The 17,364-nt window shown below is 39.1% G+C and overlaps 1 protein-coding gene across 3 annotated transcripts in view; it reads right to left on the bottom strand.

The window, feature by feature from the left end:
* The window catches only part of nlgn1 (neuroligin 1), a 315,312-nt gene that overhangs the window by 173,223 nt on the left and 124,725 nt on the right, over positions 1-17,364 (bottom strand). For 2 of the 3 annotated variants that reach the window (XM_069720684.1, XM_069720685.1), the window contains 2 exons: positions 16,515-16,574; positions 7,022-7,174 (listed from right to left, as the gene is read on the bottom strand). In XM_069720684.1, the coding sequence (XP_069576785.1) occupies positions 7,022-7,174; positions 16,515-16,574 (213 nt within the window). The remainder of the gene's footprint in view (positions 1-7,021; positions 7,175-16,514; positions 16,575-17,364) is intronic. The other variant, XM_069720686.1, reaches the window with a different exon arrangement.

Raw genomic sequence — 17,364 nt, 5'->3', positions numbered from 1 at the left:
TTATTCAATAAAAAACAAATACAGATAAATCAATCAATTTTGAAACAGCAACATCCTGCTTGCTGTTATTTTGTTTTTCTTTTCTCGAGCCAGGACTTTTCAGATGTGATCACAGCGCTGAGACCGAGGCAGAGTTAGAGGAGCAGCGCTGTGCAGAGAAATGGATATTTTACTGGCCAGGTATATCTTAAAACAATCAGAGGCTTGATGAATTGGCTGAATGGCTGATGTATGGCTGGAATGGAAGGGGTATTTGGAGAAGGTTTGAGTCAGGGAAATGCACCTCATCAATCAGCATGATTAAAGGTTTTGGCTGCGCTGAAACAAACTCAACGCTGCGAGGGCCTGGCCTTAAAGGCACAGTCCGCGTTTCAGGAGTCTAACAGCCAAGCCCTGAGGAGGTATCCGTCTTATGTATCGGCACTTCGAGTCAACCTTTGTGTCAGAGAGCCACGCTGGTGCATGCTGGAGCATTAGATCTATTCTTATTTATATTTAGCAGCTCCACAACTTCCTGATTATCATGTTATATTCAGATGAGGATGAAGATGTGTTCAGGGCACGACAGACCCTGACATGAAAATATAATGACAGTACCTTCTAGTGATCCTCAAAACATTACCATTCATCACTTGTTTTAACATCAAAGTACGTATCTTCTAAAGTAGTCAAGAGTTAAGTCCAACAAAACCAACCAAACCGCAAACGGAGAAGAAGTAAGATGACATGGATGAATTTGTGCCAATTTTATTGGTAACATTGAAAGCCCTATACCATGTGTTTCATGAACAGTCAGTCTGCACACACCAGCTCTTACACACCCAGGAACACACACTGACAGGAGCATGCTATATACGTGCCCCATGGCCAAATCCATTGTAGCCAAGGCCCTTCACCAATAAATACAGCTTGGCGTCAGCAGCTCTACATATTTAAAGCCACTAATAGCTTCCTGCAAAGTGCTCACTCTCACATACCAACACAACAGGCCGAGGAGACAAATCACCGGTGTGAGCGCAGGGAGTCCTGTCAGCAGAGCAGCATCTCCACGTGAACAGGTGCTGGCTGAGGTCAACGGTACGCTGTAACCAACAGTGGCTAACTGGGGGGTAGAGAGGGCAGTTTATAGTTATGATGATGAAAGGTGTTCAAATAATTTAAACTGCTTTCTAGTCGTGAAGTGAAGAATTCTGAATATCTCTTTTTGAGATGCAAGATACGGATGGATGATGCTTTATGAACTGCTCTCGTCCCGTGTGGTCAGGACTCAGCTGACCTCATCGTTCCTTCATTATCTCATCTCAGGACATCAGGAAACATTCCGTCATTGGATGTTTTCTCACATGAGCCAATGTAAAGGATACAAGCAGTGACCAAACTGCAGCAGATCAGTCCGGGGTCCTCTCCAACATGCCATGTAAGGTTAGCATTGAGTGGGTTACGATGAGGCTCTCAGAGTCCACACCAAACCGCCTCCAAACACGAATAGTTGAAATATTGATTGGTAAACATGACACGTTAATCTTACACAATCAGGTATAATACTTGTGTTGGTTTATTCATGTAACTCATATCTGAACAAACCTTGCACGCTGTTTTAGTTGGCTCTCCAGTTTTTTCTCCGACAATGCACCAAACATTCCTCCAGTGAAAGTCGGTATTATTACAGCCCTGACTGAATGAATCTGGACTATAATTGACTGGCTGTCAATACATGTTCCACACTGTATTTTATTCCGTTTTATCTACTAAAACTATCTTCCTTCTATTGTAAGGCTTCTGTAACGTTTTTACTTTATATTGTTATGGATTCTAATTAATCTTGCAGGTTAATCTTCCCCAATCTGACATTTTAATGGTCATGTGTCAAAACTGTGTCAAAGCCTCATCTCTGTCAGCGTGTCGTATTGCTGTGATTACCGCTATTGTTTTTATTTTTCTTTGCTCTGTAATTGACTCGATGCCGTTGTACATGAGGGCCACCCTTAATGAAAATTCAAATACAGGTTGAATGAATGCTTAAATGGACCTCCTGGATTATGACATATCACAGTTGAATAGTTTTTGCATGTAATCAGGACCAAACTAACGTTATAATTATGAGATCAAACTTGTACTATTGTCTGTGATGAAACTTGCAGCTTGTTAAGATGAGTGACTTGAAAGCCCAATAGTTTAGAGTCCCACATCAACTCTCTCCTTGTTACTCTCTCTCTCACACACACACACACACACACACACACACACACACACACACACACACACACACACACACACACACACACACACACACACACACACACACACACACACACACACACACACACACACACACACACACACACACACACACTATCACATGTTTGGTAAGGTAAAGTCCTGTGCTTTTGCCCATTGCCAGGGGGGTAAACACAACCACATAGAGTCTAATCTGAGAGCAAACAGCAGTGCCTCGTGTTAACCAGCAGGGATACAGTTACCCTCAACACTATGAGGCCTGCAGCAGTTCAGAGCTCCTACATCAGCGAGAGGAGAGAGGAAAACAGAGCAGATGAAGAGAAAAAGACAGGAAGGGATGGAAAGGAGGGAAACTAATTCAAGGAACTAAAGGATCTAAAACAATTTAAAGGTAAAGATGTGATTGACTGATTGTTGTTGGTTTGTATTGCTCTTAACTCACTTTATCTTGTAGTCACTATCTTTTCATCACTTGTACTCTTTTGTGATATCTTTACCATTGATTGGAAAGATGGAACTGGTACATCGTTTTCACTGACATTCACCTACGGAGCCCTCCATGGTCAGGCCCCGGAGTACGAGGGTAGGTCAATAACTTCTGAGACTGAGAAAGATAAAACCCTGATGAGTTACTGGTACAAACTTCATCGCTTCATCATCATCAGTTCCTGAGTTACACACATTTTTGTGAGCAGTGTTCTGCTGTGACAATGAAGCAACCAGCCTGAAGAGGTGTTCTTAGAGACATTCAGGGTTCAGAGGGCAGAACGTCTCCGTCCAACACCGGAAGAAGAGCATCCGGAGAACCAGCTGGGTTTTCTTTGAGGGTCGGAGTGAAACCACGGCGCTCTGCTGGGACTTTCTGAGGCGTCTGAGGACAAACGTTCACTTCTAATGACCCAAACTGTGTCGCTATGGTAACAGGGTTCTCTAATATGACAACACGCCGCTCACAGCGTAATGAAAACACACAAGTTTCTACTCACAACAACACAACTGTAGCTCCTCACTGCTCCTCACCTGATTGGTCTCCCTGAGACGTCTCTCTGTTCCCCAGAAACTTTTCATAAACTCTCTGATCAAGTTTCAGGTGTGAAACATCTCAGACGCGCCAGAACGCTGCTCACAAACACAAGGAACTCAGGAACTGATGACGATGATGAACTGATGAAGTTTGTACCAGTTACTCATCAGGGTTTTATCTTTCTGCTGCTCCGTGCACGTCACCGTGCTGTGCTCAGAGCAAGTGTACGAGCATCAGTCTCACGACTTATTGATCTACTCTTGTATATCGCTGACCTGCTCCATCATTATACCACCAGTCATCTGGACGCAGGTCATCTGACCAGGGCTTACTGGTTCTCCTGGGCACACGTTTAAAGACGAAAGGAGATCGTCCCTTTGAAGTGGTGCTTCCAACTCTGTGCAGTGCTTTTCCACTTTTCAGTTTCTGTCAGTGCCTTTAAAAAAACAACTCAAGACACATCTATTCAAACTCGCCTTTGTCTCAGCTCATGTTGTGCAGTGATTGTATTTCAATGCTCTGTTGTTGTTTGTGGGGATTATTGATTTGTTTTTTAAAATCAATATATTTCTTTCGTTTTAATTGTTGTGCAGCACTTTGTGATGTCTGTGAAAGTTGCTATATTAAATCAGCTTTACTTACTTATTTCACTGTTCAGAATTTTCCTCAAAGCATTCGAGACCGTTGAACGGAGCCCACTAAGATCCTTGATCAATCTATCACTGACTCTATTCATGAGTTTATGAGAAAGACTATAAACTCAAAATTGATAAATTTATGATTATACAAAAAGACATAAATACAGCTGTGTTAAATTGATACATTTTTGAACTGTTGTTTTCTGTCAATCAACGGATTTGACTTTGGATGCCGACTCCATCTATGTGACTATCTAATGCTTTGAACTATTTTCATTTCTCTACAGAAAAGGTGTAAATTGAGTACAAATTGGTTCCAAAGAAATGACTGTCACTTCCCAACAGGGGGACCTGAACATGTGCAGGTTTTGGACTTGAGAAATGCTTGTAGTGTTAATGTATGCATCAGTGTGAGTAGAGTACATGTACTTAATGCATGTTTGTCCTGCACACTTTGATATCATTCAGAACAGACAGTCAAACTGAAAAAAAAGGAATACATGAGTGGTAACTGTAGATGATGGAGTGATTTGTTTAATATGCACATTTGTGGTTTTGGCAGAGCTTGAAGGTTGCTGAGGAGGTTGTCCATCTCGTCACCGGGTGACTGACTGTTATATGTCCAAAAGACTGGAAACACAATCACTCAGCCAAAGCTGGAAAAATTATATTCAAGTGTTTCAGTTTTTAAGTACCTGGTTTCCAGCTATAATTTCATATCTGTGTTTCATCAAACAATATTTAAGAACGCAAAAGTATTTTCACTGATACTCAGTATTTACAATTTAAACAAATGAGTCATGTAAAAGAGATCAAGGTCTGAATAATTGAGAGAACACAGATACAACTCACACCTCCTGAATACAAAATTCATATTTGATTCATGTTCTGTAAAAGCTCTTTTCAAACAATCACCCAAACGCATGTGTGATTGTTCTTCAAATGCACGCGCACACATATGCACACACACGCACGCACACACACACACACACACACACACACACACACACACACACACACACACACACACACACACACACACACACACACACACACACACACACACACACACACACACACACACACACACACACACACACACACACACACACACACCAATCGATGCATGCACATGGTGTATGGAACCAGGCAATCCGTATTTTAGTTGACTGAAAGGCAGATATTTCCCTGCATCTATTCTCTGGTATAGTTTAATGAAAGAGGGTCAAAACCGCAGCAACCAAATGGACATGGAATGAAATCAGTTCCTTCACTTCAAACAAATGAAAGCATAATCTCATTTAGCACAGGGATGGTATGGAAGCAGTGAACCTTTGTTTCCATCATGTGTCACAGTATACACCTGCCCTCTGGGTAGGCAGTGACATCCACTCACAGGAGAAAAGGAATTAGGACTTAGGCTGATGAGAAGAGATAAGATAGAGGAGGCAGAAACGGAGATGGGGATGAAAACAAAAGGGACTGGAAATCAAACAAGGCTTTTCCATGGTAAATTAAAGGCTATTTAATATGCTAATTTAATTTCTGGAACTGTTATAAAATGCAATAAAAACAATAATCTGTGATTGGTTAATTCTCTTGAACCTCTATTCAAAAGAAAAAAATTCAAGGGAAATATTTTTTTCACTCAAAAATAACAACAAAATAAAACCTAATATAAATGAATTAACACATTCAGAGTTGGAAGAAGGGCATGATGGCCACCTTTCCTTTTAATTACACTTTATAATAATTTGGGAACTGAAGATACAAATATTTGCATTTACTGGTGGAATTTTTGCAGATTCTTGGTTGACACGACATCAGCATTGATGAGCAGAAAGACGAACCGTGCACACACTCTTTGTCTATGAAGCCACACACCATTGCAGCATGTGCAGAATGAGGCCTGCCATTGTCTTTCTGAAACAACCACGGACTTCTTGGGAAATTACGTCAACTTGACGGAAGCATACGTCTCTGCTGATAATCACTGATAATAATCAACTGTTACTAATCCGACTGTTTCTAGTTGAATGTTTCAAAATGATTTACCTAAATATTTTGTGAACTTTTCATTCTTATTTTGCCACTAACCCAACTTTTGTTTTAACTTTCTCTTTGTAATTTTGACACTTCAATCAAGGTTCAAGAAGATTAACAAATCATACATTTATCTTATTTTTTTGCAGTTGACAGTAAGTCCTAACTGGAGGGTAAACACAATAGTGTACCTACCAGGCCAAGACAATTCAGCCCTGCCATCAATGATTGCTTTTCAACATACATGTGAGTCAGTACATATCTGTCAGAACATGAAATACCCCAAACAAACATTGAGATACTGAATAACCTATATACTGATATGTTATACTATTTTAATACACAACAATGTTTTATGTAAATCCAAATAAAAGTTGAGATATGAACGAAAAACGTCCGTGTGCCATAAACATCCCTTATCATCATACAAAACAATACAAAACTCACCTCAAAGACACATTAGATCCAATCTTTGGAAACATTGTGATGAACAAAGCAATCACAGCAGATAGCTGCAGAAACTACTTTGCACCAGACCACTGCTAAAATCAAAAAAATCAGCAACAATCTAATCAACCAAACGATCAAAGTGAGGAGCTCAGATTTCAATTAAGAAAGATGTCTGGTCAACCAGGACTTTTATTTAAAAGGTAAGAAGCAGAACTAGACATTAGGATATGAACCAACAACATTCATGGATTTCCTCTCAACTAAAGTATTTCACTCTCAGTAAGAGACTGACAATGAAAGAAAGAGACAGAATATCAAATTAAACCTTGTCTTTCTTAAATATGATCATCCACAGCACATAAAACCAGTAATACAGGAGGTAAAGGAAGTGAGGAGGAAGTTTCATTATTAACACTCAGGATAAGCCACATTGACATGTAACCAGCAGAAGGAAGTAAAGAAAGAAAGAAAGAAAGAAAGAAAGAAACAGATAAAGAAAGAAAGTTGAAAATGTGATTCCTAGTTTTAGCTTGAATGCTAAGCTAATGGACTCACCAAGGAAGGAGGCAAGAATAAATCAACCACAGCTTTAACAATGGCAGTGCATCACAAACAGCAGAATCCTTACCTAGGACGCCCAGGCGGTAGTTCACGGTGATGACAATCACATTTCCATAGCTGGCCAGGATGCTGCCGTCAAACATATTCCCTGTTCCTTCCATGTAGGAGCCCCCGTGGATGAAAACCATCACCGGCTTGGGGCTTCCACTCTCCCTGATGTCTGGGGGAGGGGGGAGGAGGAGGAGGTGGAACAGGCAGAGGGACTGATTAGATGACAGATTGAAGGTGACAGCCAGAGATGCAATTTCAAAACTACAGGGGGCTTTGGCCACCTCTTTACTTTATTTATTTATTTATTTATTTATGAGTAATCTTGGCACACTGGCTTCTTAACACGGAGACTTTGTTGGTTTTAGGCATCAAACCGCTCATGCTCCTACATTAAGGCGTGACATGTTTGAGGTGATGGGACGTGTTGCTTATTTATTTAGTAACCCATTTAACATTTCTATATTGGTGTTAATGAAACAGGATATTCAATGTGATGAGTTTTAATTTTTCTCCAGGCAATGGACTGTCAACATTTAAGACTGGCAATCTAAACTGTCATACCATGTGGAGGTAAAACTTGTGTGATTAATCTGGGAGAAAATCTAATAAAAAATTGCATATTAGGTTTGACAATTTTATGAAAAAGCATCACTTTATTAAATCGTTAATTTGAATTCAGGTAAGCACTTTTTTTTTAGCACCAGTTATTCAGCAGTAGGGAAATGTTTTCCTTTATTTTGTGAATATAAATGTATTTGAGCTGAGGGGAATGACACAGAGCTACAAATGAACAGGACACTTGTTTTTTAAAAAAAATACTTTAAAGGGTTGTGTTATTGTGAAGGGCAGAATGTTGACTCTGTTTTTAAATTACACCTCAATAATTTGGTTAATTACAGTGTAACAAGACTGTGGCAAAATAATACTATTTATACTGCGACAACAAAAGTGGTGTTTCTCTTAACAAAGGGGTGTTTTTGTGTAATTGCATCTGACGGTGTCAAGGTCAGAAGAAGTATGAACCTACTGTTAGCAGCAGCATTCTTAAAACGTGTTACAAGCAGCTAATGAGATGGAAGATAGGGGGGCTGTATTGTGAAGCTGCAGGCCTTGACTTGGTTCTGAAATGGGCTGCATTGTGAGCAAAAAGGAAGAGAAGAGTTGGAGAGATCTAACAACATGCTGCAACCCATGTTCAAAACAAGGTTTCACTTTCATCTTGTTTCCAGAGATGAAACTTTTTATCTTTCCTCCTAACCATCTCCATCAGTACATGTAGCAGCACACAGCGTTTATCCCACTGATGTTTCACCAGCGAGGGACCCGGGTCCAGAGAGAAATCAGTGAGTCAGAGGGGAATTAAAAATTAGCCAACCAAGGAAATAGAAATGTGTTACTTCGGAGACAAGCGAATAAAATGATCTCAATTGTTAAGAGACTAAGCGAGGCAGAAAGTGTTTGTGTCTGAAACTTTTTTTACACTGTTAGTTTAAGGTACTCCAAAGGGGTAGATGATTAAATAACGTAAAGACCTCCAGGAAAAACTTGATATCAGATGGAACTTAATTGCAGTAACAAACAGTGTTTTGGAGGTGTCTCATTGCTTTTCAATTGGATGCAAATGCCCCATACATACATGAGTAGGATTCCTAAGATGTCACTACATTTTATTTTATTTGTTTTATCAATGTTCCAGGATAATGTCCATGGGACATATTCTTATACTGGGGTAAAGCTGATCCAGGAGCATTTGCATTTTGGTAAAGCACAAAGGAGCTTTTTTCTGTTGTTATTTTCATGTCTCAACATGAACCAGTTGACGCAGCAGCCAATCTCAATGATAAAGTATCAAAGGAACTCAGGTTAACTACAAATGAATTGTCTTTTCATCTCCTCATCTGGTTTAGTAATCTAGCAGCTGTGTAAAACCACAGAGTCACTATGTGTCATCTACACACTGAAGGTTAAATCATTTACACACAGCAGCTTAGTTCATTTAATTCATGATTGGAAAGTAAATTATTCACACACAGCTCCCGATGCAGTTTATTTATTAACACCACAACTTCAGTTTATGTATTAACACCACAACATCAGTTTATTTATTAACACCACAACATCAGTGACGTTAGGAGCACATCACTCTTCATGAGTGTTATTAATAAATGAGTTGCACCGGGAACATTAAGTGTGAATAATTTACTTCTGCTCACTCCTCAACGTGGTTCCAGCACCTGATGTTACAATGTTGGATGAGTGTTCTTTGTGCACTTTGACAGTCAATATGATGCAAGTATTAGTTTGGCCCTTCTTATATCATTGAATCGCTTCCTACACTGGGCAGTGGTTCTAATATTATCAAAGAAAGAGGCATTTATAATATTAGTTACCTCTTTCCAAAGCGATTTAACGGTCTGCTCCTTCTTCAGCCGTTAGAAACTGACAATATGTGTGCCACAGTGATTTTATAGGGAATGAGAGGAGATTAATTGATTGGCCATGACTTCAGTCAGGTTGAGATTCACCCTTCTAAGTATACTGTATATTGCTCCTACTTCACCACTGGGCCAGAGATGAAACCGATGGACTTTAGACCTTCTCTTGCCATTCACAAAAAAAAAAAACTCCTTGTATGTTGGACAACTGCAATAATGGTTTTATTTCCAACAGAGAAAGTAAATTTGAAGTTACTTTATGAACACAAACGGGTAAAAGTAAGTGGTGTAAGAGAAAAATAAAATCAAGCAGTAACTTAAAATGAGGCACATTTTGGCAAAATGCTGTCTCCTTGTGTGTGTTTGTCCTTTCTTCCATTTCACTGAGTGCCGAGCCCATTACATCACTTCTATCATTCTCTGTCCTGTGCAGTGTTTTTTTTTTTTTTTGGTCTGAGTTGTCCTGCTCCCTGTGTTGCAGCAGGCAGTGGACACGACGTAGCAGTGCATCATAACTCTCTTCTGGAAGGCCTCCAGAAACTCCTGACAAAAAAGGTCAGGGGATGTTGTGTGTGTGTGTGTGTGTGTGTGTGTGTGTGTGTGTGTGTGTGTGTGTGTGTGTGTGTGTGTGTGTGTGTGTGTGTGTGTGTGTGTGTGTGTGTGTGTGTGTGTGTGTGTGTGTGTGTGTGTGTGTGTGTGTGTGTGTGTGTGTGTGTGTGTACCTCGCCTTCCAGGCATGGAGCCTATCAAAAGGAGAGGAGGAGGACAAAGGGAGCACATCATAACATTTAGCAATATGGGTGATAATTATTAAAATGATGTTTATGATGGTGGTCAAGTGATGATGATGATGATGATGATGATGATGATGATGATGATGATGATGATGATGATGTTGGCATGTCAGTGGTGATGGTGATGATGTTACGTGACAGCTCTCATGATGATGTGATGATGATGCAGATGACAATTTAAATGATAACAATGATGAAGAAAATGTGTATTGTAATAATGAAATCAGCCAGAACAATGTGGCCAATCATGATGACAGTAAACAACCCAGTCTCGCATCAAAATATTCAACCTTGTAGTTACGTTGATCCTCAAAGCAGTTCTTTTGTATTGGCTGGTGGTTGTGTCATGTGACTGTTCATTAAGCCTCCTGGTGTCTCAGACATACAGACAAAGTGGTCCAGGCACCCAATGTTCCTGGTTAGGGTTAGATTAAGGACAAAGTTTCAGTAATTTACGTACATATTTAATGTTGTGTACGTACGGTCAGATATGTTGCATACATTACGTAAGATTATAATTATAGATTATAAAGGATTAACAAAGATGTTGCACATTTTGCTGTGAGGTTGGGCTGCGATAAATATGACAATAATGTTGATGATGATGTCAACCACAATAGCTGAGATCACGGTAATCATGTCAGCCATGATGGATTTGATGATGGCAACTGTAAACCTTGATGCTGATAACGATACTAATTAGGGTTGATATTAATGCTCGAGGCAACCATTGATCTCAGTAAAAAAAAAAAAAAAATGGTTGAACCGACAATAATAATGATGATGATAATAATAATTTAAACATTGACTTTGGTAATGTTGGTGGTGTTAAAAATGACCATTACCATAGTTACGAATTACATTGATGGCAACGTGGACAATAATGATGATAGGAGACAGCCGTTACCATGACAATAATGAAACTAGAGGACAGCTGTGTTAGTAGTGAAGATGATTTTATAACTTTGACGATTCTGTTGTCAGTTTAATGATGATGAGAGAGACACTGATAACGTTGAGGCTCATGACATCACGTAGGTGAATATGATAATGATGATGGCCAGTGATGATGATGTTGATGAAGTAACAGCCTTGCCCTCGATGATAATGGTATTGGTGACAATAATCTATGATATAAATAATGATGGTGATAATGTTGATGGACATGTTGAAAGATGATGTTATCCATTAAGGTGTCCATAAAACCATCAAACTGAAGATGATGCAGATGATTCCAATAATCAGCAGTGATGTGCTGATAAACTAATAATGATGACATCCAATGAACTAATCAAAATGAGGATCAAGATGTTGATACTAATGACAAATGATAATGATAGATAAGTATTATGAAGATGACAACAGTGATGTTGATTATGATTTGGGGGTTGGAGGCTTGTATTAATTGAGAATATTACATTATTATTATTATTTATACACAATTGGTGTATTTTTTTTCTTTAAAGCAAACGCAGTATTGGAGATTTCTTCCATCCTTAGTGGCTCTTCTTTTATTACACTGCGATATGAAAATATGAAGTCAGCGCCGCCGTTACAACAGCCTCCTTATGTTCTGCACTGAAGGTAAACAGTAATGAGGTGAGGTCAGGACAAAACTGACTCGGCGCTGTTTGAGCATTTGATGGATTTACCTGAATTTACCTGGATTTACTGTTTGAAACAAGTCCCGGTATCTACCGAACACACTGTACCTTGAGATTTAAGTTTGTGTCATCCAGCTTGCTCTCAGTGTGGTTTCCTGGCTTCATTTATTGGCTGCTGCTGCAAGACACAGAGCCAAACACTCCTCTAAACCTCAGTCTCTCTCTTCATCCCACCAATTTATCAATTCATCCTAAATCAGCTGATTGAAAATGTCATCTGTTTTCATCATCATCTTGCATGAAGTTAGTTAATGCTGTATTCAGGGGAATTATGTGATTCTGTAATAACACTAAGTCATTTTATTCCTCTGTTTAAAATACCTTTGACTGATTTTATTTGTATAAAAGTGTTTTAAAATAGGGAGGAACTTCCAACTGTCTTGTTTTTCTTTTTTTCAGTGAGAAGCAAGATGAAAGCTTGCTTTAAGAAACAAGATGGAATCTTGTAGTGATTCAACCATTCGATTTTCTGTGTGTCAGAGGATAGGTAGCATGCCAGCATGGAGTAGATCACTGCTTCCTGGAGGATGAAGCTGTGATCAAAGAGATTCAGGTGCTTTAGATTTCTCGAAGCAAACCCTGAGAGATGCCCCCAGGCTGTTGCAACAACTTTGGTATCCTCTCCCCCTGCCGGGGTAGAGGACTTATCAAACCAACAACAGTCACACGGAGCAGAGGTGCTTTTTCCTTTTTTTTAAAATCCTGGTTTCAGCTCTTTGCTGCAGGGAACTAAGCCATGGGGATTCTCCGAAGAAGCAACAGGTAACAAAATGAAGGCCGGTGGTGAGCACTGATTCAAATGCTTCGAGATTAAATGCTCTGGTGTAATCAGTGCAACTGAGCTGATGTAAGTCATTCCTGTATGTAAGGACTAGCATGTTTAATGTGGCAGGAATGCAAGCATGTAATGGTATTCAGATACCATTGCATATTTACGTAAATCCAACATATGCACAGCATAAATTTATAAAAATGAGTTTATATTTTCAGAAAATGAAATCACAGCTGAAGATACAGTTTTATTAAATTTGGATGTACAGTATTGTGTGTAATCCTAGGATGTGTATACATGAGCTATGATACTACTGTTAAATATTAATTAGCGAAGACATTCTGGAGCTATGAGACTAACAGCCATTTCAAATGCAAGAATGCATCAAACCATTGGACGCCCTTTGTTTCCTGTTTTAAACTGATATTCACTGCTTCTTTGAGCATGATCATCCCATAACCATGTAAACTACTATAGATCTATTAAATATGGGAGCGAGAGCCCTTTGTAGCCATGCAAACAGTAAGAAGCATGCTGGTTTCTTACGGTTCCCATTTGAACCATTTTTTGCAGAATGTTAGTTGTCTTCACAAGCGTCAGTGTGTTTATAAGGTGCACACACTTCGTTGTGTGGGATCATAATTGTGCAGCAGGTTGAAGCTGTGAAATGTTTTGTACTGAAAACACCTAAAATAAAGTGGCTTTTTCTCTGTTCATTAGCGGTCATGGAGTTTCAAATTTTCACTCAGTGAAAATTAGCGCGTTTGACTTTTGACCTGGAGTGGGAACCCTGATAATAACTCTATTTTGATTTTTAGCCTGATAAGTATACATCCATTAATAAATCCATAGGGAGATTAATATCTCACAGGTATTACTACTTTATTTAGGCTACCAAGGGGCTACTAAGTGCCTGCAGACACCCCAGAGTGTGACATCTCCACCTCTGCACATCCAGTCTGAACCACTTCAGCAATATTTGCAGTAATAATGTGAGCTTCTAACAAATCCTCGGCTCTCTGGGACTTTCTTGTTTACATCTCTATTCCCAAAACAAAAAGGATTACACACGCCGGCTTCACTGAGTATAAAGACTTTGTAAAATGTTCTGTGTGTGTGTGTGTGTGTGTGTGTGTGTGTGTGTGTGTGTGTGTGTGTGTGTGTGTGTGTGTGTGTGTGTGTGTGTGTGTGTGTGTGTGTGTGTGTGTGTGTGTGTGTGTGTGTGTGTGGTGGGGGGTTCAGGGGACGTCCTCAACGAGTTGACAATAGGTCAAAGGTTAAAAGAAAGGGAGAGAGGAAGAGGGGGGATTCATGGTTGGCGTGATGGAGATGTTGTATGTTTGTGTGTGTGTGTGTGTGTGTGTGTGTGTGTGTGTGTGTGTGTGTGTGTGTGTGTGTGTGTGTGTGTGTGTGTGTGTGTGTGTGTGTGTGTGTGTGTGTGTGTGTGTGTGTGTGTGTGTGTGTGTGTAGGTATGTGTTCTTTGAGCATATTTTCCTCTATATTAAACTGGATTAGTTGTCTGCCCTGCCTCCTTTATCGAGATAATACTTGAAGCTCGCTGGGATTTTATTGAATAGATCTGTGTGAGCTTTGAGGCTCTCTCTAATCTTATTGGTTTATGTGTTCGTGTGTGTGTGTGTGTGTGTGTGTGTGTGTGTGTGTGTGTGTGTGTGTGTGTGTGTGTGTGTGTGTGTGTGTGTGTGTGTGTGTGTGTGTGTGTGTGTGTGTGTGTGTGTGTGTGTGTGTGTGTGTGTGAGCTCCCAGAAAAACAGCATGATGGCACAGATCAAAGGGATCCGGATGGTTGTGAGTCTTATTTGGATGTAATTGCTGTTTACTTCGTCACATTATACAGTAGAGGTGCCTTATTAAGACTCTCTGGCTGTCATTAAAGTTGCACTGCAGCGGTCTTGTGGGGATATGACTCTATCTCAGGGTTTTATCAAGGATATTTTATTCCTAATACGACTTTTCAAAGGGCTTCTTTTTTATGGCAATCAAGCAAAGGTTCCTCTTTTTGTATTATTGAGATTAATAGGTTTCAAGCACACTGTTGTAGCTTTCAAGCAGCACTCAATTTAAATATCAAGAGGAGAAACTGCAGCATTTCGGTCCTGCAGTTATGAATAGTAGTTATTCACTGGATGCATTTAGTATTCCTTTTTATCAGCCTTGTATTCATATAGGATTAGACGCATTTAAAGCATTAAAAGTATGTGCTAAATGGTCATTTATTTCCCATTTATTGTATCTGAGTTTGAAGTTTTCATATGTGCAGAACAGAAATCTCAGCGTTGCCGGGTGATTCACCTCCAAAACTTCCGTGGGTTTGACTGAATCAGGCCGTTAATATATGAGGGAACTAGCATGTCTTGAATACCATATGATGTTATACTGTTCTGCACAGTACCGATACACAGTGGTAGTGTTGGCATTCATGATTATACAATATATAATTTATTAATTTGAAATTGAAGGTTTCAGTTGGAAAATCCAACTTAAATGAATAAAAGAAAATAAATGTGTCAGCTGCAGAACTAAAGGAACATCTGTATGACAGCTATTGCTGCTTCGCATTTAGCATACCTTGTATGGATATAATCGTCTTTTACAATTCAATACATAGATTTGGCTTATATTAAATGAACCAACACTACAGTGTATAAAGTAGTGAAAACATGTTTCACCCTGCTGACATGCACCATTTAAATGAATATAGCAAATTAGCATTAACACAAGGAACAATTTATGATTTCACACCAAAAAAAACAAAACATTTTACTACAAAGTTTACTTTTCAAGAGCTTTCAACTAAGTCATGTGATATTCATCTCTGTGTAAAAAGTGAGCCAACTCAAAAGCTTTTGTGCTGGAAAGCTGCGTCAGCAGCGTAGCTGTCTGTACATCGTTACCACAGCAACCCGTGCAGCTAGGTTAGTGATGTCTGGACATGCCAAATCTGATCTGTTCACTCGCAAAAAAGAGTGCAGACAGTCTGTTCTAAAGATCTGATCTGAGAAAATAATCCGGTTTGCCTGCAGTCTCAATGTAGTCGTAGCTTCCACCAATAAGGTGTTTATTTCCTTTGAAGCAGCTTTGGTTCTCAGAGATGTTTTCAAAAGTTGAAATTAAAATCTGCAATCCACAACATTTGACAATCATAGTGTTGACAGAAGCAACATGAGAGGGTCATTGCAGTTACCAAGTGACAGAAACTAAATAATAAGGATGGTGATGTCACCCGAAATTATGTCGAGGCGTCTCTGCAGCAACTGGTGCTGGAAAAGATGCTTACACTGATTTTGTCCGGTATTTTTCATGTTTTAGACTCGTCACCTGCACAAAGGTCATTGGTTTGATGCCCAAAACTGGAGCAGGTCTCAGTATTAGTATATGCAAGATAGTTAGCCAGTGTTTTTTTTTTTTTTTTTTTTTTTTTTTAACATGATCAGATTTTATAAACGGATTCAAATAAAAAAACATGCAAAAATGTGTTAAGAGCTGGCTTAACGGTTAATAGTTACTTTATCAGCAGGTGGGATGCAACATAGAAAAGTAAAGAAAAGGTAAAGAAAAGAGCAAATCCAAGCAAAGAGTCTATGTTACAGTATTAATATCAAAGAATGGTGGGAGACATGTAAACTTTAGACATCAAGCTGAAAAGGACAAAACACATCCAGCCCAAAAAGAGCTTACGAGTAAAGAGCAAAAAGAAAATGTCCATCACTTTCAAAAAAAGGACAAGAAATGTAAGAAAATCAAAGAAGATAAAAATTGGAGGAGAAAGGGTAAGTTTGGTTTCCCTTGTCATGCAAATCAGTTTGGCATTGGGGGAAAAAATACCTTCATCGTCCGTGCGGTCACTATCACCTAAATCATCAGTGTGTTTCTTTGTAAGGGGACCTATAGGACCAAGAAGGAGAAGATGGAGGAAAACAGGGTGATCAAGAACATACACATCCTTCAAAAGATGCTCTCAAAAGACAAGAAAGTTTCTCAATAATCATTGTTTTTATAGCCCCTTTTTTTGAAAAATTGTCACAGCGACAAAGAGATTGTGTAAACATCACCACAAGGTCCATTTCACATGGTTACAGTAGGAATTTACTGTACATGAGTTCATTTAAGAAAGTTAAAGCGCAAGAAAAGAGGGACTTTAAAAAAAAAGAGGCAAAAAAAATGTTAGTTTTCTTTTAAAAGTGAAGAATTTAACTGAAGATAAACCTCTCAGGCTCAAACAGTGCAGAAAGGAGAATAAAATATACATTTCACACACATCATGTCAACAGCTGGAAGTGATCAGTAGAGAAGAAAAAATAACAGGCTGTAAAAGAAGCAGCATCTTTATGAGCAGAGCACTCAATAGAAACATGTGAAAAACTCCCCCTGCTGTATTTCCAGTGTGTTCACTGTGTGTAGGCGAAAACACACACAAAAACACACACACAAACACACATCCTGCGTCATGCAAATCTCTGACTCTGAATTTGAATGGTACAGAGAGAAAGAGATGAGGACAAAAGACAGAGAAATTGATTTCTATTTGCATCCTGTTTTCATTTTTTTAATGAAGATTTTTTTTTTGTGTGTGCAATTTGTCATTTTTTTCAATGTAAAATTATCAATTTTAAAGGAAGACTGTTTACATTTTATGAGGACATGACATGAAATATGTGGATTTCAACCAAATTTA

The sequence above is a fragment of the Brachyistius frenatus genome, unplaced genomic scaffold (assembly GCF_029030835.1).
Source record: "Brachyistius frenatus isolate BFR_SWC_R1_liver_20210118 unplaced genomic scaffold, ASM2903083v1 Contig_246, whole genome shotgun sequence".
Classification (NCBI taxonomy): Eukaryota; Metazoa; Chordata; class Actinopteri; family Embiotocidae; genus Brachyistius; species Brachyistius frenatus.
The sequence above is the reverse complement of the archived record's forward strand: the minus strand, read 5'-3'. Positions and strand labels throughout refer to the sequence as shown.